At 42.5% G+C, this 25121-nt stretch overlaps 1 protein-coding gene across 3 annotated transcripts in view; it reads left to right on the plus strand.

The window, feature by feature from the left end:
- SLC12A2 (solute carrier family 12 member 2) overlaps positions 1–23819 on the plus strand; it is a 119611-nt gene extending 95792 nt beyond the window's left edge. For all 3 annotated transcript variants that reach the window (XM_088475112.1, XM_088475115.1, XM_088475113.1), the window contains 6 exons: positions 436–558; positions 3539–3650; positions 5093–5179; positions 6749–6884; positions 7898–7965; positions 17472–23819. In XM_088475112.1, coding sequence (XP_088331238.1) covers positions 436–558; positions 3539–3650; positions 5093–5179; positions 6749–6884; positions 7898–7965; positions 17472–17607 — 662 coding nt within the window. In that variant the 3' untranslated portion in view covers positions 17608–23819. The remainder of the gene's footprint in view (positions 1–435; positions 559–3538; positions 3651–5092; positions 5180–6748; positions 6885–7897; positions 7966–17471) is intronic.
- Positions 23820–25121: the final 1302 nt, after the last annotated feature.

Below are 25121 nucleotides of genomic sequence, written 5' to 3' on the forward strand. Positions count from 1 at the left end.
GTCCAGAACTGTGGGGTTTCTTGAGCAAGGGGCCTCCACTGTACAGTTATTTCGGTGGTGGGAGGAGGGTTTGGAAGAAAAATATGTCATTCTCCTAATGCCATGGCTAATATTTTGGTAAAACAATGACTGGTGGTCATGGTACAAGTGTGTGTTCCTGCATTGCTTGTCTCCATTAAGTGACCAACATTGTAAAGTAGGCTGTACTGATATAAGGCCGTCTTACTGTACGTCATATTAGTGACAAGACACTCACTAGAGAGTAGTACAGAGAGGACAGGTACAAAAGGATAGAGGAACAAACTAGAGTTGCTGTTAGGAAAACAGAAAATACTAACATTCCTTCTCCTTTCTATTTGCTTATAATGTGGTAAACAAAGACTAATAATAACATTGAGTCTTGTCCTTACATTATGTTCCCCCCCTGGTTTGCAGAATCTAAAGGTCAAGGAATAACACTGACCTCTGCGGAGCAGAGACTTCTGGATGCCAGCTTACAGTTCCAAAGAAAGCAAGGAAAAAGCACAGTGGATGTGTGGTGGCTGTTTGATGATGGAGGTAGGACCATCTAAGACAGATTAATCTATGTCTAGCATAAAGTATTGTTTGGTTGGCCTTTTGGTGGATAAGGAGCGGTTCAGAAGTACAGGTCTTGTATACTTTAGGGTTTAGTTTGCAAATTATTCTACACAGAGGGTTTTTCCCCTTTTGGCTTAAAGGGGTGTCCGTTTATTATTATTATTAGGTTTTTTATTTATTTATTTTGTGTGTCACCCATATATCCCTTCCCTATTGGAATAACTTGTTTACACCAAATCATGAGGGGTCATACTTCTAATTGCAGACCACATTCAGCTATATTGCACAACTGCATCCTGGCTGTATGATGATATATGTACAGAATATGACATAATTCTTGTCTTCCTGGTTCCCTGTCCTGTCGTGTTTATGTGCGATGGTATGATTCAATGATATGATATGCTATATTAAATTCAGCATGGTGGTGGTACAGGTTGTGTCTCCCATATCCAAAATGCTTGGGACCAGGGGTATTTTGGATAACGGAATATTCCATATTTTGGAATATTTGCATATCATAATTAAATATCTTAGGAATGGGACCCAAATATATACACAGAGTGCATTTATGTTTCATATACACCTTATACACACAGCCTGAAGGTAATTTTATACAATATTTTTAATAATGTTGTGCCTTAAACAAAGTTTGTATGCATTGAACCATCAGAAAGCAAAGGTGTCACTATCTCAGTCAGGCTAAAAATATTCTGTATTTCGGAATATTTGGATATGGGAGACTTATCCTGTACTGTCAATTACTGGTGACCCCTACTGGCCAGCTTCTGTAATTACCTCTGCATGCTGAAAGTAGAGGAGATATAGCATAGGGTTAGTAATGACCTGGCAGGTTTGCAGCAATCTAGATTCTCTTATAGATTATTCACTAAGGGATGATTACAGTGGCTGGCCACCAGATGACTGCAGTAATTGTATGTGCTAAATGAGCACAGAACAAGGTGTCTGCATGACTGTTGTGTGAGAGAGATAGTTGAAGTTATAGAAAAACTAGTGTAATTTCAATAAAATGTGTTGAATTGATGTTTTTCACCTGAAATTGTGGGAGGGGAACTGTTTCTGTGGCATTGAGTGCATGACATTGGGTCTTTAAGTGTATACATATGATTTTATTTATAATGTAGGGGCTGATTCAGCATGGAAAGCAGATGGCGATTCTCACACAGACTCCCGATTATCGGGAATGTGTGCATGCGCAGGATCCAGAGCCGTAATTAGACTTATTGGTGCCCTGTGCCAGAAAAAAACATTGGTGCCCCCCCCCATTTTTCAAATAGGGACATAAGATACTGCACCCGAAAACAGGGCCATGCCTCATGGGGAAGGGCCAGGGAAGAGATAGAGAAGGCCAGGAGATGAGGGGGATAAAAGAAGAGGAAACTACAAGCAAGAATTATAATAAACAGAAAAATTGACAGGCCAAAACAGCGCCCCCCCTGTGGTGCCCTGTGGCCATGGCACAGGTCGCACCACCCTAGTTACGGCCCTGACAGGACCCGTTCTGCACATGTGCAGAACGGGTCGTGGGAGATCACATACAGGTACCGCTATACCTCTACCTCATTGACAGACACAGGCGTTTGCGTGTGGGGACACCCCCATTTTCCAGGAGTGCCAATTCCAGGGTCTGCTTATGTGCAGCTTTGCAATTCTGTCCATTGCTGAATTAGCCCCTTAGTCTCTAATTCAAAATAACTGTTACTTAATATAACATGCAGATTACTTATGAGTATCTGCATGTGCACACAGAATGGTTTGAGGTAGATGTACCCAGACTAGAGGGTTTTTTGACAGAATTTACATACAACATAGTAGGGGAGTATTAAGAGTGGATGGGGCCTGTCTGCATTCCCTGTCCGGGGAACCCTCCTCCCTCCCCGGCAGCCACCAGCGAACTGACAGCAGCAGTAGGCCACGGGCACTAGTCCGCGGCAGCCATTTTCCAGGTGTTTTGTGTAGTGCTTCTCCAGCCGACGTGGGACTTCAGTGAGGTAAGTATAAAAAAGTATGGATGCAGGGTGTACTGTGTGGGTCGCCCCTGGATTTGGTATAACCAGATACACTTTTAAAGGTTCTTTAGTAAACTATTACCATAAAAGTAAAAATAACAAAATATAATACTCATGCTATTTTCAGGGTATCGTTCTGTCACCACTGTATATTTACTAAACTATGATTTAGGCTATAATGCAGAGGCATTCAACATGCGGCCTTCCAACGGATGTGGAACCAGACATCCCAGCATGCCCTGCCACAGTTTTGCTATTAGGATATGCTAAAACTGCGGCAGTGCATGCTGGGAAGTGTAGTTCCACAGCAGCTGGAGGGTTGCATGTTGACTTCCACTGCTATGGTGTTTTTAGAGTTAATATGGTGGACACCCCTTGGGCTGATGGCTCTATCTGGGGCTCACAATGTAACTATTTCTGACACTTCTGCCATTATAAACAGTACACAAGCAGTTGGGGGGCTTGGTCCACACTCCCGGCAACAATACACAGCAGGATTTGTAGTGTTTGGCCTGAGAACAAATGCTCAGAGACCATCCAGCTGAGTAAGCTATCTGCTGTTGCTCAATGTCTGATTGATTCATATACAGTTTCAGCTGCTGCAGTTTTGACCTTCTTAACATTGTTACTCCCTGTGGAAAAATTCAGCCGCGTTTACCGATCGATTGAAACTGAAATCTTTCTGTGCTTCATAGCATAGGCAATCAAGCCTTTGCTTCATATTGATTATAGGAGTCTGTTTTGGTCAGTGCTGGGAAGTAATATGCAGTGGATAGAGGGGTATCGTGTCAAACCTTTTTTTTTGGTGGGGACTGGGGGGCTATTGACTGCAGTACACCATTTATTGATGAGATCATATTTGCATGTCTTCTGTCACTTTCTTCAAGGTCATCATTACTGTTACTAACATGTGACTTATCGTTTTTGCTCAGGTCTGACATTGTTAATCCCATACTTGCTGACTACAAAAAAGAAATGGAAAGACTGCAAGATCAGAGTCTTTATTGGTGGAAAAATTAACAGGATAGACCATGACCGCAGGGCGTATGTATATTTCTTTTTGGTTCTGCATGTGTATATATACTTAACTTCTGGTGGTTTTACAACTTTACTGCAATTTTCTAACATCTATTCTATTGAGCAAATAGGTTTTTTTTTTAGTTTGTTTTTATCTAATGTATTAATAAATAAGCTGTGGTGGGATGTTTTGTACATCCAAGTCACATGTACAGCAGGGTGATGAGATAAATGACTTGCTGTCATTATGATTGGGAGATGAAATCTGATTTCCAGATCAGATATAAACTTGCACAGCAGCTTGAGATAAAAGACAGACTAATGTAATCTAATGGGTCCCTCACCATCGTTATTATTTATGCGATTATGAGCTATTAAATTGTAATTCTTACTTGAGAATGTGGGAAACGCTGCTGTTCAAAGTGGTGTCCCACTACCAGATTAAAGCACATTTAAATCCATTTATCTCCGGATAATCTCCTGATGAAAGGGAAAGATGACTGAAACGCTGTGTAATAACCCTGAGTCTCCAAAATAATTTGTACCATGAAATTGATGAATAAAAGGAGCAGACATTTATTTATAGCTCCGTATTGCAAAAATAATTTTTTTTTCCCCTCATGAGAACTCTAGAAATGATGGCCATGACCTTACGGTATATTCTGGGACACCAAATACTGATGCAAAAATAAATAAATCTTTATGAATTTGTCCTTCCGTTTAATAACTTTGTTGTAGGTTGTAATGTTTGTGCTAATGAGCTATAAACTGGCATCACCAGAGGCATCTAATAAGGGGAAGGGGGGCTACAACAAATAACATTCCACTTCGGAATCAGATGTGCAGCTGTCCTTAGTGAAACGCAGTATTTACCTATGTCATTTATACACAGTGCACCCACTCGTTCTACACCAGGGTGCTCCCGGAATCAAAGCCTGAACAACCTACTGATGTGTGCGAATACATCTATCCTCTGTGCGCTACAAGTCGATTTACACAACGCTTGAGCACCAAGTGTCTTTTTGTGCGATTGTTTCCTTTAAAATGCGTCTTATTTGCATATTGATGTGAATAGGACGCACAAGCAGCTTCTGCTGATTAAAATTATATGCGGCATGCCTGTATTCTATGTGCGACTGCGGCTGTATCTGAATGTGAAATACTACGTTACAGTATCACAGCCGCTGACACTATAATGTAGCATTTTGCATGCAGATACAGCCGCATATTATTTTAATCAGCAGAAGCTGTTTGTACATCCTATTCACATGAAAATAAGATGCATTTTAAGGGAGAAATTTGCACAAAAAGACACTTGGAGCTCAAGCGGTGTGTAACGCAACTTGTAGCGCACAGAGAATAGATGTATGTGGACACATCTGTATTACTACTTACTGCAGTTTTCTCCAAGATTGTATGGTAAATATGACACATTTGTATTGCTTACAATTGTAATGGTGTCTTTTCAGGATGGCAACATTACTTAGCAAGTTTAGAATCGACTTCTCTGACATCATGGTCCTTGGTGATATCAACACAAAGCCAAAGAAAGAAAAGTATGATGTGTTTTTCATTTGTGATATATTTGTATTTATATTGCTAACTATACTATTGATCACTTATGTGCGTGTTTTATTTATTTATAATGTCCTCTTCCTCTTTCCCTCTGCTTGATGATTTATTGTAACATAAAAGATGAAGTGGGCTGGGTTAGCCTTCCTTGCATCAGCCCATCCATTCTGTGTCCTGCTTGTTGAAAATGATACAGAATTGCGCACAGCTTGAGCATAGTCAGCAGGTTACTATGATTTGTCTTTATTACGAAGAAAAGCAGCATAGTTTTAATTTCATTTTATTCTTCATTCTTTTAGATTCAGTAATATATCTGTATTTTTGGCATTAAAAGGTTTCATTAAAACAATAAATACTATGATGCTTTATTGCAAGTTCATTGTAGTAAACCAATTTTTGGATAACTGCTTGTTATGCACTTGGAATGAATTTGTCATCCCTATAATAACGGGATAATCTGCTTTTTGACTAGTCTCTTGGTGTCATGGGGCCATAAACTCCCACCATATCTTAATTCTAGCCAAGTAACAGGAGCATTTGGCTGTTATATTGATGGCACAGTCTAAACATCTATTTCAGACCTACCCAGCCTTGAGGTGTTTAATGAGTGCCGTATCTGATAGGGCAGAAGCCTAGGCCATGCCAAGTTTATTATTTCCTAATGGTCCTCCGGCATTGGTGATATTAAATGTAATTTTACTAATGTATGTGAGTTAAGCAGATAACAGGGTGTCGGTGGTGTAACCATGGCATGGTATTTATATTTTAACAGTAAATCACTTTGTTACCATCTGTTCAGGATTGTACTCTGATATTGGATGATGTCATTTATGTTGTAGAATGATGTCATTAGACATATGTTTCAAATGGGTGTAGAGTGGCCGCTGGGACAGATGGCACTAAGTGCTTTACCAATTACCCGGAATACATACAGACGAATCTATAGGGGACATCACTGAAAAAGCCACATGTTCAATTAAGTTTGTCTGCTATCGACTATATATTTAATTCAGTGCTTTTTATGGCCAACAATATATGATAAATAAGCTGTTAGTAACACCTTTTATGTATTATATCTAAGGAGCAGGGAGCTTGCCAAGTACATGGATTGCTTGGAGTTGTGTTTATTGTGTCTTATGTGGCTTTGTCAAAATCATTTGTAGCAAATCCAGGATTTGGTTCTCTCTTTAGTCTGTCACACCCCATAAGTATGATTCTCCAACTTCTGTCATTTTGTAAGCATCAATTGCATTTGTAGTTTTGTAGGAAAGATCTGTATGGGAACTATCCGATTCCCATGGATGCCAATAGCCTAATTAAGTTCTTTGTCTATTTATATTATATTGCGGAAAAATGATTGGAGCTTAGTTTTTACGAGCAGATTAGCAATGACTGTATTAAACCAGTACATTTTGGACAGCTCTTTAATCCTAAATCTCCCACAAAACTTAAAATGATGGTGACTATGCTTTAATTATTCTAGGCAAAGTAAAATACAAATATTGTGCCGTTTCCAGTTTGTATTTTTATCTGTCTTTCCTTGTGACTTTCAGTGTGGCAGCTTTTGAGGAGATGATTGAACCATTTAGATTGCATGAAGATGAAAAAGATCAAGATGTAGCTGACAAAATGAAAGAAGAAGAACCATGGAGAATAACCGATAATGAGCTAGAACTGTATAAAACAAAGGTATATATGTGTAATGTGTGTATATAATATCTGCAATTATCATCACAATCTTAAGGAACCCCAACTATACTTTTCCTTAAGGCTGTATGTGTCACATGTACTGAGCCTCCGCCATCCAGGTGATGTCCGCCCTGTTGCTCTAGCCTTGCGCTTCCGATAGTGTATGCAGTGTTCTAATCATTTATATACTATTAGTCAAAGTTCAGTCTTGTTCTTGCTGTATGCTAGTGATCCAGTCAGGAGTTTTTGATGTGAATCTAACTTTTTCTCACATGTGCCAAATTTTCACCAGATTAATTGTAGTGTTACATGTAAAGGGGTTTTAGGTAGAAATTATTTTAGATGCGGTAGTTATCCTAATAAATATAAAAAATAATTTATTCCAAACAGTGAAAATCTATGTGCAATAATTGGAAAAAAAGAAACCTGCCATTGTCTTTTGAAGTATCTATTAATAATAATAATAATAATAATAAGGTTAAAAACCTAATAACCGCGTCCAGTTAGAATCGTATGTGCTATTCTTGGGAGTTTGGCTATAGATAAACCTGTGCCACTAACTTTTTATAACATTTCACTCTAAAATACCTTAAGCATTATGTAATCAAGCTTTTGTGTTAGGCTGTTCTTTGTGCCAAAGATTGTGTGACTGTAGTCTCATGTGATCACACTAAGCCAATGTGCTGCAGGCTGGCACACTGACTGTAATTTGCTGTCTCAAACAACCCCTGAGGAGTGCAGTGAGCATCCTGGTAGTACTTTGCATGTTCATTTTCTCAGTAATACACATGGATATTTGCAGATAGAGATAGGGTGGCATAATTTTATATTTAGAATGTATACTGTATTAGCACAGTAAATGTGACACCTGTTCAGTTGTGTTGTCTGTTCAGCTATGTGTAATTATGTACAAGTGACAGCGACTCTTTAATATGTAACCGTCTGTCAAAGTAACTTCCTTCATCCGTCCTCCTGTACTTACCTGTTGTTTCTCATTCTCTGCTTTGTACTAGACTCACCGTCAGATCCGGTTAAATGAGTTGTTGAAAGAGCACTCAAGCACAGCCAATGTCATTGTCATGTAAGTTTACATCAGTATGTTATATGTTAGCTAAAAATAGTATAAAAAGTATATTATCTGCTTTGTGAGGTTACTATATTGATGACCCCCTGCTGGATTTCCATTGATAGTGCTTTAAACAGTGATGTAACAAGAGTGGGACAAGAAGGGCACATGCATTGGGCAACAGTAAATAGGAAGCGCGGGCATGGGTTGTCTGCCATTTCTACTTCAGGGTCCATAGGGGGTCCACAGGGTTGACCTTGGGGTATAGGTTGGGAACCAAATCCGGGCACCACGCAGTTAAAGCTTTTAGCTCCCAGGATGCACTTGGGTCCACTCTCCCTATAACCCCACCCCCAAGCCAGAGGCACCTCAGTTTAAGTTGGTGCCCGGCCGGAATCGGGTCACCGTTTAGTGCAGTGGGGAGCTGATTAGCAGCCCCTAAGCTTTATTTTTTCTAAAGGACAGAGTTTTTTATTTTTCCTTTGGATTCTTCAGAGCGGCAGCGTCAGACTGTCCATAGGACGTCTAAGCTGCCGCTCCGTCACCCCGCTGGCGCTGAGACGCCAGTACAGATCTGGGGATCTCAGCGGGACCCCAGAGTCTGTACTAGCCGGATTCTGCGGGCGCCCAGGACTGCTGCCGGATCCACGGGGAGCAGGTAAGGCGCGGGTCACCGCTTGCGGTGATCCGCGCATTTGAAATGCAGTCCTGTGCCTCCGGTCTCTGGGGACAGACCGGAGGCGCCGGCAGTGGCGGCGGGCCCCCCATACCCCGTGTGTCCACTAGACCACCAGGGACTTAGTGTTCGGTGCAGGGAGCCGGCGTCCCGGGGGTTAATAGCCGGCCAGGGGAGACAGCCTTCCCTGTTACAGAGGCTCCTCCCCTCAGCTCAGCGCGCCTTTCAGTATCTATAGTCTGGCGTCGCTGAGCTGCTTCCTCCGCGGGCCACGCTTCTTCTGAGGTCTCCAGCGGCCATTTTCTCTGTGGTGCAGCAGAGATCTCTGGAGATGGCAGTTGGCCCAGTCCCCCTGCGTACCTCACCATCAGGTCAGTGTACACAGCGCTGTAGCCTTCCCAGACACTGAATCTGGGTAAGTTGCATGCAGTGTAATAGTGCAGTATATTATGACATGTTTATGTATATATGTATATATCTGCATTGTATGTGACTTATGCTAGTGCTGACTGTACTTTATTCTCTCACCTGTCAGTGTATATCTATCCCTTTCCTTATCTGCCCTAATACAGCTGTACTTGGGGTGGTTCTGAGACCTCACATTTATATACTTGTTAATATTTGTGAGGTTTGTCACATACTGTTGCGTGCTGCACGTTGCCATATTTTGAGTGGAACTGTGTGTTGCATACGCTGAAAATGGGTCCCTGCAGCTAATTTTTAGTTTCAGTCAGGACCAGTATAGCGCTGCTTGATCACAAGGCTTGGTCAGATATGTCTGACCAGGAGATAGAGCGTTATACTGCACCCATTTTTACTATCCTGCAAGCCATGTGCTGCAGGTGTTAGTGCGGAGGATTTAACTCTTAAAGGGTTCTGTATGTGGCGTCATCGGGTGCCGGCCCCTTTCACGACCCCCTTGGGCGGTTTGTTTTCTCGGGATCCTCTTAATTGCGGATCGCCGGGCGGGCCCCATTGTTGTACCTCACTTGGGGTTACTTCACCATACTGCCCTTTTTCATCTCAGGGTATCTCGCAGTTTCTTGCACTCTTCGCCTGTGACACAGACTACCGCTCCCTACAGGGGTTTTTCGAGTATATGAATTCCCCCTGGTGCCACAATAGTCTGTCATGCCCCTTGCAGGGATTACCACAACAGCCACCCTGGGTGGATGTCGTTTTTCTATGAAACGCAAATTGGCGTGGTTGACGCCCTGTGCTTACTTCCCACTTGGCTCTACCGTGAACTGGATACTGTTTTGGGCTCTTTCCCTCTTACACGGGGGTAAGCCTATCTCAAGTATTATTATCCCTGTTTTAGGGCTGGTAGCAGGTCCATTCTGCACCTGTATCATACACCCTCAGTATTACGTGCCTTTTGGGTCCCTGTTGCTGACTAGCGGGTGGATCGCATGGCGGGACTCTGGCTGTTGCCAGATATGAGGTATTACAACAGTGTTTGGTCTCCTGTCCCAAATTCCCTGAGGGTCATCATGAGCCCCTCCTGGGGTGGATGGGCGTGTTACTCGTCGGATTACAGACGTTACTACGCCTCCCATTCCTGCGTGGTCGGATTCTTCTGATCCGTAGGTGGTAACTCTGCCTGAAATCAGTATACTCGCTTTCAGGGGTTGTTACCCATCCTACCATGGCGATAGCATGGTTGGTTAATACTATTGCATACTGAGCTGATGCATTTGTAATGTTTTTTCCCCTCCAACACGTCTGGGGTTCAAATGTATTTGGTTGCTCACGTAATATATGCAGTTGTCATAGGTGGACATGCCTATATTGGATACCAGCTCCTAATTTTCAGAGTTCCGGCTGCGACGGTATCCTCCGTAATACCCTATGGCTGCGCTCTGGGAATGCAGAGGTGCAGATACCATCTATAGGGTATATCTTGTTGGGTCCTGACCTTGACAGTGGCAGTACAAATTTCCCGCCGTCAGCTATGCTCACTACGGGGCCTCAGACTATTAAGTCTTTTTGTCCTCTGGGTCAGCCTAAAGGTCTGTTTCTTCATAGACTGTCGGCCTTTACAAGGGCCGACATATCCAGTTCCGAGCAGACCTGGACTGCCAGCCGATCCTGCTTCTGAACCTACGGATATATCGTCAGCCTGACGAGACAGGCCTACCACTGGGAGATGGCGATTTCTCAGTTTGCCCGGTACTAGTGTCTAGTTGCCGCGGCTACGTGGGTAGGAGGGTACGCACTCTCTTTGCTCAGGCGGCCTATTTCCATGTGATGGTACGCAGGCCCTTATTCGGAACAGGGCCTTACAAATCCAGAAAGCTATACAGTTGTTGCGGTAAGCGGAGCTAATTGGGCCATCCCCACTTTCTCAGCGAGGGACTGGTTGTTCTGCTTTCTTTCTGGTGCGGTGGCTGAATGGTCCTCTTTGGCCTATTCTCTGTCTCAATTCCCCGAACCAGTTCCTAAAGCTACCTGGGCTCAGGAAGCAATCCCTATGCTCCATCATACTATGTTTGGAACCTGGGGACTTTATGGTATCACTGGATATACAGGACGCGTGCCTACGGGTACTTACAGAGACCTTACCTCAGCATGGACTGAGGTTTGCTGTATCACAGCACTTACGATTTTTCGGGCTCTGCCTGTTGGGACTGCTCTCAGCCCCACAGGGGTTTACCAGCGTTTTGGATTTTCTGACAGTTCTTCTGTTCAGTATATCCCAATGCTCCTGTACCTGGATGGCCTCCTGCTCTTAGCAGGATCACCGGGGTACTTTACAGCCGGGTCTGACTGACTGACAGGGGGGTTGACTGCAGACGTTTAATCAATGGGGAAAAAGTCCTCCCTGCATCCCTCTCTGGGTATTCTTCACCTAGGAGCCCTGCTGGATTCTCAGAATCTGAGAATTCTTCTGGCATAAGACGGCATCTCCACTCTTCCATTAGGAGTACATGGATGTCTGCGCAGTCGACATATGTCTTTACACTCTGGGATGCATGGTCCACTATTCAGTGTCTGCCTTTGGAAGGGTGGAATGGGCTTAGTTCCATTCCAGGCCTTTCCATAATTGGCTTATCTCCAGATGGAACAAGTTATTTCTGTCTGATCACTGTTCAAACGATGATGCTCTCCCCGGAGGCAAGTCGGTCCCTTTTCGGGTGACTATGGCCATCTCGTCCAGGGTATTCTTTGCTAAGGACAGTGTCTGGTTCGCATCCATTTCAGTGCAGTTGGATGTCTGTCGATTCCACCCTGTCAATTAACTGGTTGGAACTTTAGCCTGTCTTGGGCCTTCACTCTGGCATAACCCTTGCTTCCCGGTGAACCTGAAAAAGTTCAGTCCGACAGGGTCAGAACAGTGGCTTCCTTTTTAGCAATACTGTTCGTTGGGTGGCAATGTCAGGTATGTCATACATTCGGACATTGTCTGAGGGTCTCCTCCCGACCATCTCGACAGTGTTCATTTCAGGTGCTCTCCATTGGTAAGCGGGAGTCCTCAGCCGTCACGACGTGCATCCAGGGGACTAGTCTCTTCCCCAAGAGAGGTTTCATCTCCGGGTGAGCAGGGGGGGGGGTCCTCCTGAGGTGACCCTCATGGCCTTCTGACTCTATCACACTATGGTGTTACAGTCCAACTCTGGGGATTCTGAAGCAACCTTCAGTGACTCTTTGTCGGTGAAGTAGTTCTTCCAATTTGCGTACCTGTGTTCTCCGGTCTCCATTCTTCCTCGAGGGAAGTGTTTCAATCGAGACGGAGATGCTTTCCTGCTGGTGGCTCCTGATTGCCCCAGATGTCAGGGGTACTTGGTTTTTCGGAGTCTCTCCATCGATACTCCATTCCTGATGCTTCACTGCCCAGACCTGTTGTCTCAGGGTCCTGGGGTTTGTCTTGGACCTGGGTCGTTTGTCTTTGACTGCGTCCCTACAGTGGTCTTACGGCTTCCCTGGCTTTGTCATCGTTGGAATGATTAGAGCACATGGATCAGTTTTTGCTGGGACCTACCACAAACTGTGGCAGCCATAATTCTTATGGTATTATACCTGTCGATATGATCCTCTGGTGTCCAGGATTTCCAGATATTCTGGCATTCCTTCCGGCTGGCTTGGGTTTCACCCTCGGCCTGGCCTTCCTGACAGTGCGGATCTCTACACTGTCAGTATGATTAAGATATGGAATTGCTCCGCTCTGGTATCCAGTTCATCCTTTGGAGTGTTTTCTGGATTATGCCTCCATTTGTCCTCCCTAGGGACTCCTTGGGAGTTAGTAGTGTTCTTCGTTGACTCCGGGGAAAGTTAATGGAACCGCTGGTTGTGATTGCCATTACATGGTCTATTGCTTTGGCTTTCTCTCAGGGAGTTTATATCACCCAGGTGAGTGTCGGAATTGGGAGCGTTCTCATGTGGCTCCCTCTTCTGGAGGGCATCTTGTCAGGGTGTGAGTTGCTCTCACCCTGTGTTTCTTCTTAGTGATTTTTAGGTTCCATATTATTCTGGAACTTATGGTGAGGCCATTCAGTCCCCGGTCTTATCGGCTCGTGTGGCCTCATTGACTGTGGTCCGGCCTCTGTGGATTTATGTGATCCATTCAAGTTCCTGACGGAAATCGGACTCCTTATTGGTGGTCTGAGATTTCTGGTTTTAACAGGAAAGGATGGCCGGCCTATGGCCAAATGTTGGCTGGACGGCCTCGTATGTCTTCTTCAGGGGCCTACCCATGGGTAGGCCTTTCTGTTGTTGATGCTTGTTTTTTCTCGGGCCATGTAACCCTCGTGGGTGGCTCGCTGTGGCGCCTTGGCTGTTTTGCCTTGCTAGATGGCCACGTGGTCTTCTGCCCACACCTTTTTAAGGTTCTAGGCATTGGTTTCCTTTGCCTCTCCGGATGCTTCCTTTTTGGCGGCGGATTCTCCTCTCAGCACAGGAGCGTCCCCTCCCTTGGTTGAACTGCTTTGGGACATCCCCAAGGTCAACCCTGTGGACCCCCTATGGACCCTGAAGTAGAAAACAAGAGATATGGTAAGAACTTACCTTTGTTATCTCTGTTTCTACGAAGTCCATAGGGTCCACAGGGCGCCCGCCCTGACGCACCTGGCTTCAAATGGGCTGTGTGGCTGGTCACCGGTTTTCCGTCTCCCATTTCTGTGAGTATGGTTATCGAGTGTTCCAGTTTTCTCTCTCTTTTTTTCTCCTCCTCTGGCCTTTGGCTACTTACAAACTGAGGTGCCTCTGGCTTGGGGGTGGGGTTATAGGGAGAGTGGACCCAAGTGCATCCTGGGAGCTAAAAGCTTTAACTGCGTGGTGCCCGGATTTGGTTCCCAACCTATACCCCAAGGTCAACCCTGTGGACCCTATGGACTTCGTAGAAACAGAGATAACAAAGGTAAGTTCTTACCATATCTCTTGTTTTTGAGTGTATGGACAGCACATCTGCTTTCTCTCCCACTCATTGGCGAATACACACAGACTCTCTCCGTGGTCACACTTGCTCCCTCCTCCTCCTCTCCCCTGTACATTTCCTAACTGATTTCTGTAACTTGCCTTCGCATCTGCCATTGCCCAGCTACCCCCTCATGTGTGCCACCGGTAGGACATGTATGCTGGGGAGGAGGGCATTCATAACCTGGACAATAGAATTGATAAAAGTCTGCTGTTGTAATACAAGCTCACGGGGCAATCCGCTCCTGTCTTCAGGTAATGAGAACCATTAAACTATAGGGCGAAAAAGAGGGTGTTAGGTGTGACATATACAACCCATTTCTAAAAAACGTTTAAGATATTTAAAAAAAACGGCATCATAACCTGCACATGGGGTTACCCCTAGTGACCTCCAGACAATTCCAGGAATACATTGCATCGTAGATTTGTGTTCTTTATAACTAAAGTTGTAAGATCTAGATTTACATTTACATATATCAGATTTCGTATGTGCGAGCAACATAAACCTATGGAAACACAGCTGTGTATACAGCCATGGCCAAAAGTTTTGAGAATGACACAAGTATTGGTTTTCACAAAGTTTGCAACTTCAGTATTTTTAGACCTTTTTGTCAGATGTTACTATGGTATACTGAAGTAAAATTACAAGCATTACAATAAAGCATCCTGAGGCCATTCATGTGTGGGGTTGCCTTTGAGCCAAGGGAGTGGGCTCACTCACAATTTTGCCTAAGAACACAGCCATGAATAAAGAATGGTACCAAAACATCCTCCAAGAGCAACTTCTCCCAACCATCCAAGAACAGTTTGGTGATGAACAATGCCCTTTCCAGCATGATGGAGCACCTTGCCATAAGGCAAAAGTGATAACTAAGTGGCTCTGGGAACAAAACATAAAAATTTTGGGTCCATGGCCAGGAAACTCCCCAGACCTTAATCCCATTGTGAATTTGTGGTCAATCCTCAAGAGGCGCTTGGACAAACAAAAACCCACAAATTCTGACAAACTCCAAGCATTGATTAGGCAAGAATGGGCGGCCACTCAGTAAGTATGTGGCCCAGAAGTTAATTGACAGCATGCCAGGGCGAATTGCAGAGGCCTTGAAAAAGAAGGGTCAACACTGCATAAACTCTTTGCATAAACTTTATTGTAATTGTCAATAAAAGCCTTTGACACTTGTGAAATGCTTGTATTTTACTTCAGTATACCATAGTAACATCTGACAAAAAGGTCTAAAAACGCTGAAGCAGCAAACTTTGTGAATACCAACACTTGTGTCATTCTCAAAACTTTTGGCCATGGCTGTACAGGTGACGATAACAAGAAATAATACATTTGCATTTTTGTACTGGCATATTTAACCCATTCACTGAGGTAAAATGCCAGCTGTGCATTATGTAGGTGTTTCTGAATTATGAAAGACATGAGATAAAATCCTTTCTATCCCAGTTGAATTATGTTTGTTGGCAGGAGAATTAAAAAATGCATCTAAAATTAACTTCACATTAACAAAATTTCTAAAGTTTTTGGGAGCAGAGGCAGCCCCCAGGCCTCTGGCCATTCATTTCACATTTCCATTTTGCTAGTTATGTCTGTCACACTGAGGCTTGGCCTTGCTCTCACACTTCACTAATTAGTGTTACCAATGTGTGTTTATTTGAGTACAAATATAAGAATTTTGAAGAACAAATTTCAGGGGGCGGGGAAGGAGTAATTTTCTCTGGACACCATTAACCCTAGTTACACCTGCAGCTTTGAGACAGATTGTTGGTGCAGACATGGTCTTTAGGGAATGCTAATCCTCTCTTCATATTTATAGGCGCATGATACAGTAAATGAAACGTGCAAACATCCAGTCACACTATGATTCTCCTCAAATATTCTTCTACACCTTAGTAGATCCTATTACTGAATATTTTACTGAATTCATTTTACTATATGCATGTTTCATAATATCTGTTATTACAAGAAACTGCAGCTCCTGTGTCCTGGAGATCACTCAGTCACCTAGATCTTCCTGTCAGAACCACTAATCATAAAATATGGCAAAAGCTACTGAAAACAATATACTCAGTGCATTGCAGAAGCTTTCGGACAATTGTTTAAATGTTGGAGTGTTTTTTATAGTGCGAAAACATGTTAAAAAGGTAAAAAATGGGAATCTGCTGCCTTCCAAGTATTGGATCCCCACACTTACTTGTAGAACCACCTTTTTCTGGAATGTCCGTGTTGGATTTGTTCAGTAACATGAGAGAATTGGCCAAGTGTCTGAATACTTTTGCAATGTGCTGTCAAAGTTTCCATACCTGATTAGGATGTGATATGTCTGAGATTCTATGTACATTTGCTGTGCTGTGGAATGCCAGCTGTTCTAGATCAGCCATTTTCCTGAAAGCTAAGAAAGCATCTTATTTCATTATTCTTCAGAGAGATTACTGACAAGTCTGGGGTGGGTTGCATAATATCTGACCCTACAATCAGATCTATGTCTAATATCTCCTTTTCTGAAACGCTGCTGAAATTTTTGTATTTTTGAGTAGCTTTTATGCAACAAGCATAAGGTTGGCTACATAAGAATTGCAGTGTCTGCATGCTGGCGTTCGCTTTAATTTTTTAAACCTACATGCAATAACTAGATTTCACTGTGTTATGATGAGATATATTAAAATAAGATGCAGAGGGTGGAAAGGGTATATTTACTTGGTTTGCAGGCAGAGAAGCAGCCTTTTTCTGCACAAAACCCACTGTATGGTGCCATGATCTGCAGCATTGTGCCGCAGGGGAGTGGAACATCGATGACTTAATTCAGTGGGAATTGTGTAAATAAAGCCATGGACAACCCTCTTCACTGGGGAAGTGGGTGTAGTCTACTCTCCCGGAGAGCTCCCCAAATTTGTGAGTGTTCCGTACATTCCAAGTGAATAGACAAGTATGTTCTCATGATTTAAAAAATAAATGAGGCTAAATAATGGGGCGATTCAATTCAGCGGGAGTTGAATAGTGCCGGAAAGTTGGTCCCGCAGCTATTTCAGTCAGCGCGCTGTTAAGTCCGACACTTACAAGTTAACTCGGAGAACCAGAATTCTCCGACTAAAGTGCCGGCCGCGAGGCATTTAGCGCCGCGCTAAGCCAGAAAACAGCTCTGTGGCCGGCACTTTGGTCGGATTTCATTTAGTCGCCCTAACAGCGTGCTGAAATGAATAGCTCTGGGACCTACTTCCCGGCGCTATTCGAATCCCTCTGAATTGAATCACCCCATAGTTATTGACTTTTGGAGCAATGTTAAAATGGTGGTGATCACGCAATAGTAGTAAGGTTTTGAATCTACACTTTTATGTATTGCACACCCATGTTTTTTACAGTTTATAAATGACCCATTATGTTTTTTTTAAAAGAATATCTTTACATGTGTTTCTTCTTTGTTAATGATAGGAGCCTTCCAGTTGCAAGAAAAGGCGCAGTGTCCAGTGCACTTTACATGGCATGGATAGAGGCTCTTTCTAAGGATCTCCCACCCATACTACTTGTACGTGGAAATCACCAGAGTGTCCTCACATTCTACTCCTAAGTGCCGCCAGCCACAATGCCCTGAGAAAATGGTACTCCAGCAGCTGGAGCGCACGTATTGTCGCACTCTCTCCACCCCAGAACTTCTTTCATGATTCCACAGACTCGAAAGCACACAGAGAAAAGTAACTGTGTTTCCACGCTTGAGAAAATATTGCAGTCGTACTGCTTCTGTTACATTACCAGTGGATTTTGGCTTCATAAGGGAGATTCCTATGTATGGGACTGAAATACATGGAAGTTTATTTATATGCTACTTGAAAAGCAGCAATAAAAGTGTGTTTGTTTTTATTTTGACCAGTGAAAGGATTCTAGATTTGTAAAAGCCTTTAGCCTTGAGGTGCCTTTTTGAAAATTAACCAAACTTCATCTATACCCCCCTTTTTTATAAACTTGTATAGAATGTACAATCTGCCTTTCAGCTAGGACTTCAGTTCAAAACCTTTAGCTTCTAGTTTCTTCCACATTGACGATAACTTATGCTGCTTTTCCCGTCTTCCATCAAGCATATACATTGTTGTTTTGTATTATATTTGTTAAGTGTCTGCTAGAAAAATGCACAGGGTTTGAACAAGACAGCTATTACAATAAAACCAAGTGACCACATTGGTGTATTTGAACAAATGAAACGGTTATTTTTTTTTTTTTACTTCTTCTGTTTCAACCCCAATATGCATGTCCAGTGGATATGTAGGGTTGAGCATTTTATTATTTTACCCAGACATTTGTAAAATACCACCTTCGTACAACACACAATCGCCACCAATTTCTATTGTGTAATTTAATTAATGAGGGATACAGTTCTTTCACTGCTAAGCACAAGTTATTTCACCCCACAGGCTACAAATTAGGTGTATAGTATCTTCTTTCTAGCACTGCATTCAAAATAAGTTGTTGGTTGTTAAAGTAAATTAGCTAAAAGGACCAGCCATTACAGTTTGGAGTCTGCTACATGGAGGAACAGAATAGCTTACGTTATGGATATTAATATAATAACTCAGGTTTGCTCAATTTGCGCATTCATTTGAAAACTACATTTGTTATTACAGTGGATCCATCATGTACACACATTGGTGGCAGCCATTTTGTTAGGAATTAATGATGTCGCTAGTTCCTAGTGACCTTAGTTTGTCCCACAAAATGGCTGTCTCCACATGTAAATGATGGGTTTGTGACTAAGTGTTGATTTTGTTTTTTATTCCTTATTAGAAATACAAGTTTATCATTTTCTATTTGCAGTTTGTTAGTCAGCATAGAGTAATTCTTGTAGTAAACAGTTGACAGAGGCCATTTCTAGCGTAGCGTTGTCCATGTATTTCACTCAGATGTTCGTTGTTAAAGCCAGAATCTCTAATATGATTCATTACCTTAAAAATGCAGTGACCTTATTTGAAAGACAAATAAAACACGTGGATTTTCCTGGTGAAAAACGAATTTATTACAGTATTTGATGTCATGCAATAAGATATTGTGGCCCATAAGTGACTACTACTGGCACCTGCATCAATAACAACAGGAGAAAAAAAAAAGATTCTCAAAAAAAAAATGTACGCACTATGGGCCTGCTGCTTCATTACCGATTGCAACTGCGTTTACGCACGCAGACAGCCAACTGTAGCTTTATGTGCATGCATCACAGTGCGCGTGTGTGAATGCTCCACTGCGATTACAGTGATTACGCACACCCATCGCAGAGTGATTGACAGGAACTGACCGTTTGGGGGTTGTGACAAGGGGCGGTGGAGAAACACAGGCGTGCCAGTGCATTTGAATGTCGTTTCAGGGGCGTGCATAAATTATACACTGCGATGGCATACACAGCTTGCGTTTTCACTGCCTGCAATCAGGTTATCAAATTCTGAGTAAGGTCAGACCTGTAGCAATTGCGTGAGGCTCCGATGTTACTTGTTGGTACACATGTTTTTGCATACTTGCTAAGTATTACGGATGTGAGTAAGGGGAAGTAGGCGTCCTCATGTGAGGCTGCGACGGCATTGCGATTGCAAACATTAGCATATTTTCGCAGTGGATCTGCGAGCGTAATCTCAGCTGCGATCGCAATAGCAGTCCGTAATGAATCAGGCCCCATGTTTGACCATACTGCTCAGCGTCTAATACAACATATTAAAACATATTTTGATAAACTAAATTTTATTAAACATTGCAATCTATCTAGTTAGCGAAAAAACAAAACAAAACATTTTCAGAATATTTGTTTAGCTGTATTGTTTGTTCTTTTAGGATATTAATATTCTACATGTTATATTACATTTTTGTATGGCCTGCAGTTATTGTTGTTACTATAGTTGATGAAGAGGTTTAGACCATGATTATAAGCACTCTGAAGACGACAACATACTGGGGAGAGGGAGCATAATAAACAGGACATTTATTAGTACATTTAGAGCTGTGCATTCTATCTAAATAAAAAGTGCAGCTATTTTTTTTTATTTTGTTTTTAAATGGATAGTGATATGAAATACATAAATATAAAAACAATGTTAACCCTAGTGTCGGGTTCTCAAACCTAAATAAGTTGTTCCAATGAGATAGCAGATCTCTTCCAAATTCATCAGATGATTTGTTTTAGAACCTAAATGTAAAAGCTGCTATTTTTTTACATTTCAGTTGTGGGCTGATAAGAAATGTGTTTAGTTTTCCCTGCAAAGTGTTACAGTGGTTTCTCGTTCGAGGCGGGCTGAGTCTGATTCTAATTGCCTTCATCAGAGATTTACCCTCACAAAATGATTGGACTTCATTGGCAGAAAGTCTGTACTGGACTCTTATGATGGTTGTAGCGTTGGTGTTGCTGGTTCAATGTATGTTTTTTTTTTTTTTTCAAAAGGTATAATAACATCTGCTATGTTGTCTCTGGACGATACACAATTTTTCGTGTGTAACCGATACAGTGAAATGTACAGAGTAATAATAGTGTTTTGTAGAAGCAGCATGTATGGGTCTCTATGCTCTGATCCATTGTATTGCTGCTTAGTTGTGAATGCACCGCAGCTATATTTGTAACACTAATGTATATGAGATGCTATTGGTGAATCACTAGAACATATTTTGCAGTGTGTTGGAATGGAAGTAGGTGAAAATATCGCTCTTTATAATTATAAGAATTGTTTGAGCTGAAGAATATTAGTCATTTTTTTTTACACTGTTGCGCATTTACACATTAGCTGTGAAATTAGTTGCTGAAGTTTCAGGATAAAAATGTCAACCAATAAAAAATAAATCACTGATGTAATAGAATTCGAATAGCATAATACTCTAAATGACAGGTAAACATAAAATAGAGGTTAGGTATAGTAATAGGCTAAAGTTATGTTTATGAAATGCTTTTTGTAGAATTTTGCCATTATATGTGCTAAATAAAACCTTAAGTCTGTAATTCACATACAACCATTTAAAAACAAAAGAAGTCCAAATAGGTGGACCTTTCCTTTTAACAAGTTTATAGAGTATAGACAGAATGCATTGAACTTTCTATGGCAACTGTGTTCAACAGATATTTCTACAATATACAGCACCATGTAACACTATCTATGTTTGTTTATACAAGGAGTAACAGATTCTGTTACTCCAGACATTTCATAGATAACTTATACCCCTTTTACACCGACCTAAAGATCCTGGGTTGATGCCCTTCAACCCGGGATTTTTGTCTGTTGTAAATGGTTCCACCCGGGGATCAAACTAGAGTATTTTGCAGGGTTGGCCATGGGTCGTTCCCGTGGCACCCTGCAGTGTATCATGCAGGATCACGATGACCCGAATTGTGCCGCATGCCGCCCGATTGACCGGCTTCAGTGGCGCTTGGTGGTGACTGCAATGCCGGAAGAGCCGGGTCACTGCAGACCCGGCTCCGGTGTGAATATCCTGGGTCGGTGCCGCAGTATGAAGTCCTGGGTCTGATCCGGATTAGAACCCTGTCAGACCCAGAACTTTGGTATAAGAGTGGTATTCTAGTACATGAATGCAATAAATATCCCATGTACCCAGTGGACTTATATAAATAAATCCATCTACCCACATACTTGAACATACATTCTCTTGTGATACAGCACATTGGCATTCACTGTGCATATGAACTTATCTTTAATGTTGTCTCATCATTTAAATCTTCTCCGTATATAAATATAACCCATTGCTAATAATTTTAGAATGTACAAAGTCTTCATTGATGGGAGGTTAGTCCACTTCTTAAGTACATGCCGAGATGGATCTGAGTCCAAGAGCTCTGCCTTTAGCAAATAACACCTAAAATAATTTATTGTTGCCAAATCTGTAGTGTTTTAAAATGACTTTGCCACTGCTTATTATTGTAAATGTGATCAGCGGAACGCCATGTTAACATATGAAGCGTACAAATTTAAATTACTGACCCATACCACCCAACTAGTCCTGATTTAAGGAGCTCAAAAGGGCCAGATCTTACTCAAAACATGGAGGCTATTCAATATTCAAATCCGTATATACAGCCATGATCATGGCAGGAATGAATAGGAGGTCATGTATCATTAATAAGTGTGTGCAACCGATTAACCCCAATAAGTTCACCTCTGCCATGCTGCTTCTTTGACGCCCTTTACAGTGCAATATATTGTGGTTTTCAAGAGTTTGTAAACTGTAATATATAATGTACAGTACTGATGAGAACACTGGGGATTTGCATTGCAAAAGAGCAATGTTAATATAGGGGGTGATTCAGTTGTGGACGGAATTGCAAAGCTACATGCAAGCAGCTTTGTAATTCCGTCCTTGCAGATATGTAAATGCCGTAGGAGGTGTATGACATCCACTGCAGGCGAGAGGTAACTGGGATCGCAGGCTGGCCGGCTTGCGAGGCCAGGAAACTGCATCCGTGGACGCAGACCCTGGCCTTGCCACTCCCAGAAAACGGGGCCGACATGCCCCCATTTCCGGGAATGCCGGCCCTCCCCGCACCGCCCCTTAAATGCCTCTGCCTGTTAATCTCACTGATGCATAGCAGGGGCTGCGTGCGATTACACAGGACCTGTTCTGCACATGAGCAGAACGGGTCCTGCACACGCACAGATTCCATCTGCATTCAGTATTGCATTAGCGTGCACTGCTGAATTGGTGCCTACCGAATTTTTGTCTATGCACAAGCCCTCTCCCCGAAGCTAGCTTAAGCTAATTTAACAGTCAGTTCTTGCGATGCAAGTGTATTCAGAAAGCTGACTGACCAAAAATATATATAACAAAAATATATATAACAAAAATAAATTCAGATTTCAGTCTTTGATTGTGGACTTCTACGACTGATGTTCATCAATTATACAACACATATGATGGTGACATAGTAAATTCCTTCCCTTACTTTAGGTAATTAAAAGGGTAATCAATTCCTAAGATTCTCACCTACTTTCATTACAGTATACCCATCACTGCAATAGTCGGTCTGTTCTAGGTAGTCCCTAGAGTCAGTCATCTTACCATTACAGATTGAATGAACTGCTGAGTTATTGTTTTAGTGCTGCTACTTTGTGACCAGGTACTCTTGGCGTGTATTTATCAAACTGTATTTCTGAATGGTTGCTAACAGTGCGGCATATTTTAGCACCTTTATTTGACACCGTGGTGTCACTGACATCTATCTCCTCACTGACCCTTTCAGGAATATAGTCATGTGACACACTGCATTGCAGTGCCCTATATAACTGTTTGTGTATGTATTCAGGAAATCTGTTGGTCATTATTTAAAGAAGAAACCAAATTAAGTTGAGTGTACATAATACATGATAATGAGATGATTCTTATATATATGAACAATTGTCTAGAGATGCAAACTTTGGAGCTTGGGTCGGTTAAATATATGCTTATAATTACTCAGTGCACTTTCACTAAGTACATTTCCAGAATTTTTGGACACCTTGATGTTAGTACACCTATCTGGTAAAATTCAGTAGTGTTAGCATATGTTCCATAATGTACTTGTGTGTTAACATAATTCAATTAACACTTCATCTTTATAGTACAAAGATTGTTATATATGCATTTCGCCTAATTTAATGAAACTTAAATATACTAGTAAGTGTAACAAATAGCATCTTATTTATGATTTATATTTAAACGATGTGCTCTTTTATGTTTCAGATTTGTAGAACTTTCCTTCATTGCGTTTTTAAAACTTATTTTTATATGCAATCTGGACATTGGACAGTAATAAAAACAATGTTTAAATAATGAAGTTGTCTTTTTGTTATGATTTCCAGTTATAGATGTGCTGGTTAATGTATGAGAATTGTTCTATCAAATGTCCACACTATATGATATATCGTACGATATATCGTTCTGAAGGGGGTCGCAACATGCAAATATCAAATGCGAATTGTATAGTGTGTACGCCTGATTGCGCATGCACTGCAGTCATTCATCGCATTATCCTATCTGCTGTGCTGCGCAGTGGATGGGACGATGAAATGAACGACGTCGTGCTGCTACATGCAGCATGGAACGATATATCGCGCAGTCGTACACTGGATCATGTATTGTGTACGACGAGTACAATATATTGTTCCATCGCGCCGTTCTGTTGGCTGTGTATACATCGTATAGTGTGTACCCAATTTTAGTCATTGCAACTTGTAACTCTTGTGGGCAAGTTGTATTGCAGGTGAACACATTATATTAGTAAGGATTCATGGGGAAAGAAGAATGGAAAGACCAAAACCCATCTAGAAGACACACAGGCTGAAACGGACTTCCTTCCAACTAAAGTTGTTTTGGTGTGATACCTTTTTTGTAGACATTAGAAATGATTTAATTTTATTTTTCAGGGAAAAATGCTTGTTTCTACTTCAGGGTCCATAGGGGGTCCACAGGGTTGACCTTGGGGTATAGGTTGGGAACCAAATCCGGGCACCACGCAGTTAAAGCTTTTAGCTCCCAGGATGCACTTGGGTCCACTCTCCCTATAACCCCACCCCCCAGCCAGAGGCACCTCAGTTTAAGTTGGTGCCCGGCCGGAGTTGGGTCACCGTTACTGCAGGGGGGCTGCTTAGCAGCCCCTAAGCTTAAAAGAGTTTTATTTTATTATTTTTTTACTACTCTTCAGAGCGGCAGCATCAGACTATCAAATGGACGTCTGAGCTGCCGCTCCTACACCCCGCCGGCGCTGCGACGCCAGTACAGATCTGGGGATCGCAGCGGGACCCCAGAGTCTGTACTAGCCGGGCTCTGGAGGAATCCCTCGGCTGCTGCCGGATCGACGGGGACAGGTAAGTTGCGTGGTCACCGCTTGCGGTGATCCACGTGTGAATATGCAGCCTTATGTCTCCGGTCTCTGGGGACAGACCGGAGGCGCTAGCGGTGGCGGCGGGCTCCCCCTCCATGGAGGCATACCCCGCGTGTCCACAGCCCACCAGGGATTATAGCGGCAGCGGGAGCCGGCATCCCGGGGGGTTAATTGCTAGCCAGGGGAGGAAGCCTTCCCTGTCTAGCGGCTCCTCCCCTCAGCTCAGCGCGCCTTTCAATAATACAGTCTGG

This window comes from Taudactylus pleione, unplaced genomic scaffold (assembly GCF_031769625.1).
Source record: "Taudactylus pleione unplaced genomic scaffold, aTauple2 ptg000162l, whole genome shotgun sequence".
NCBI lineage: Eukaryota > Metazoa > Chordata > Amphibia > Anura > Myobatrachidae > Taudactylus > Taudactylus pleione.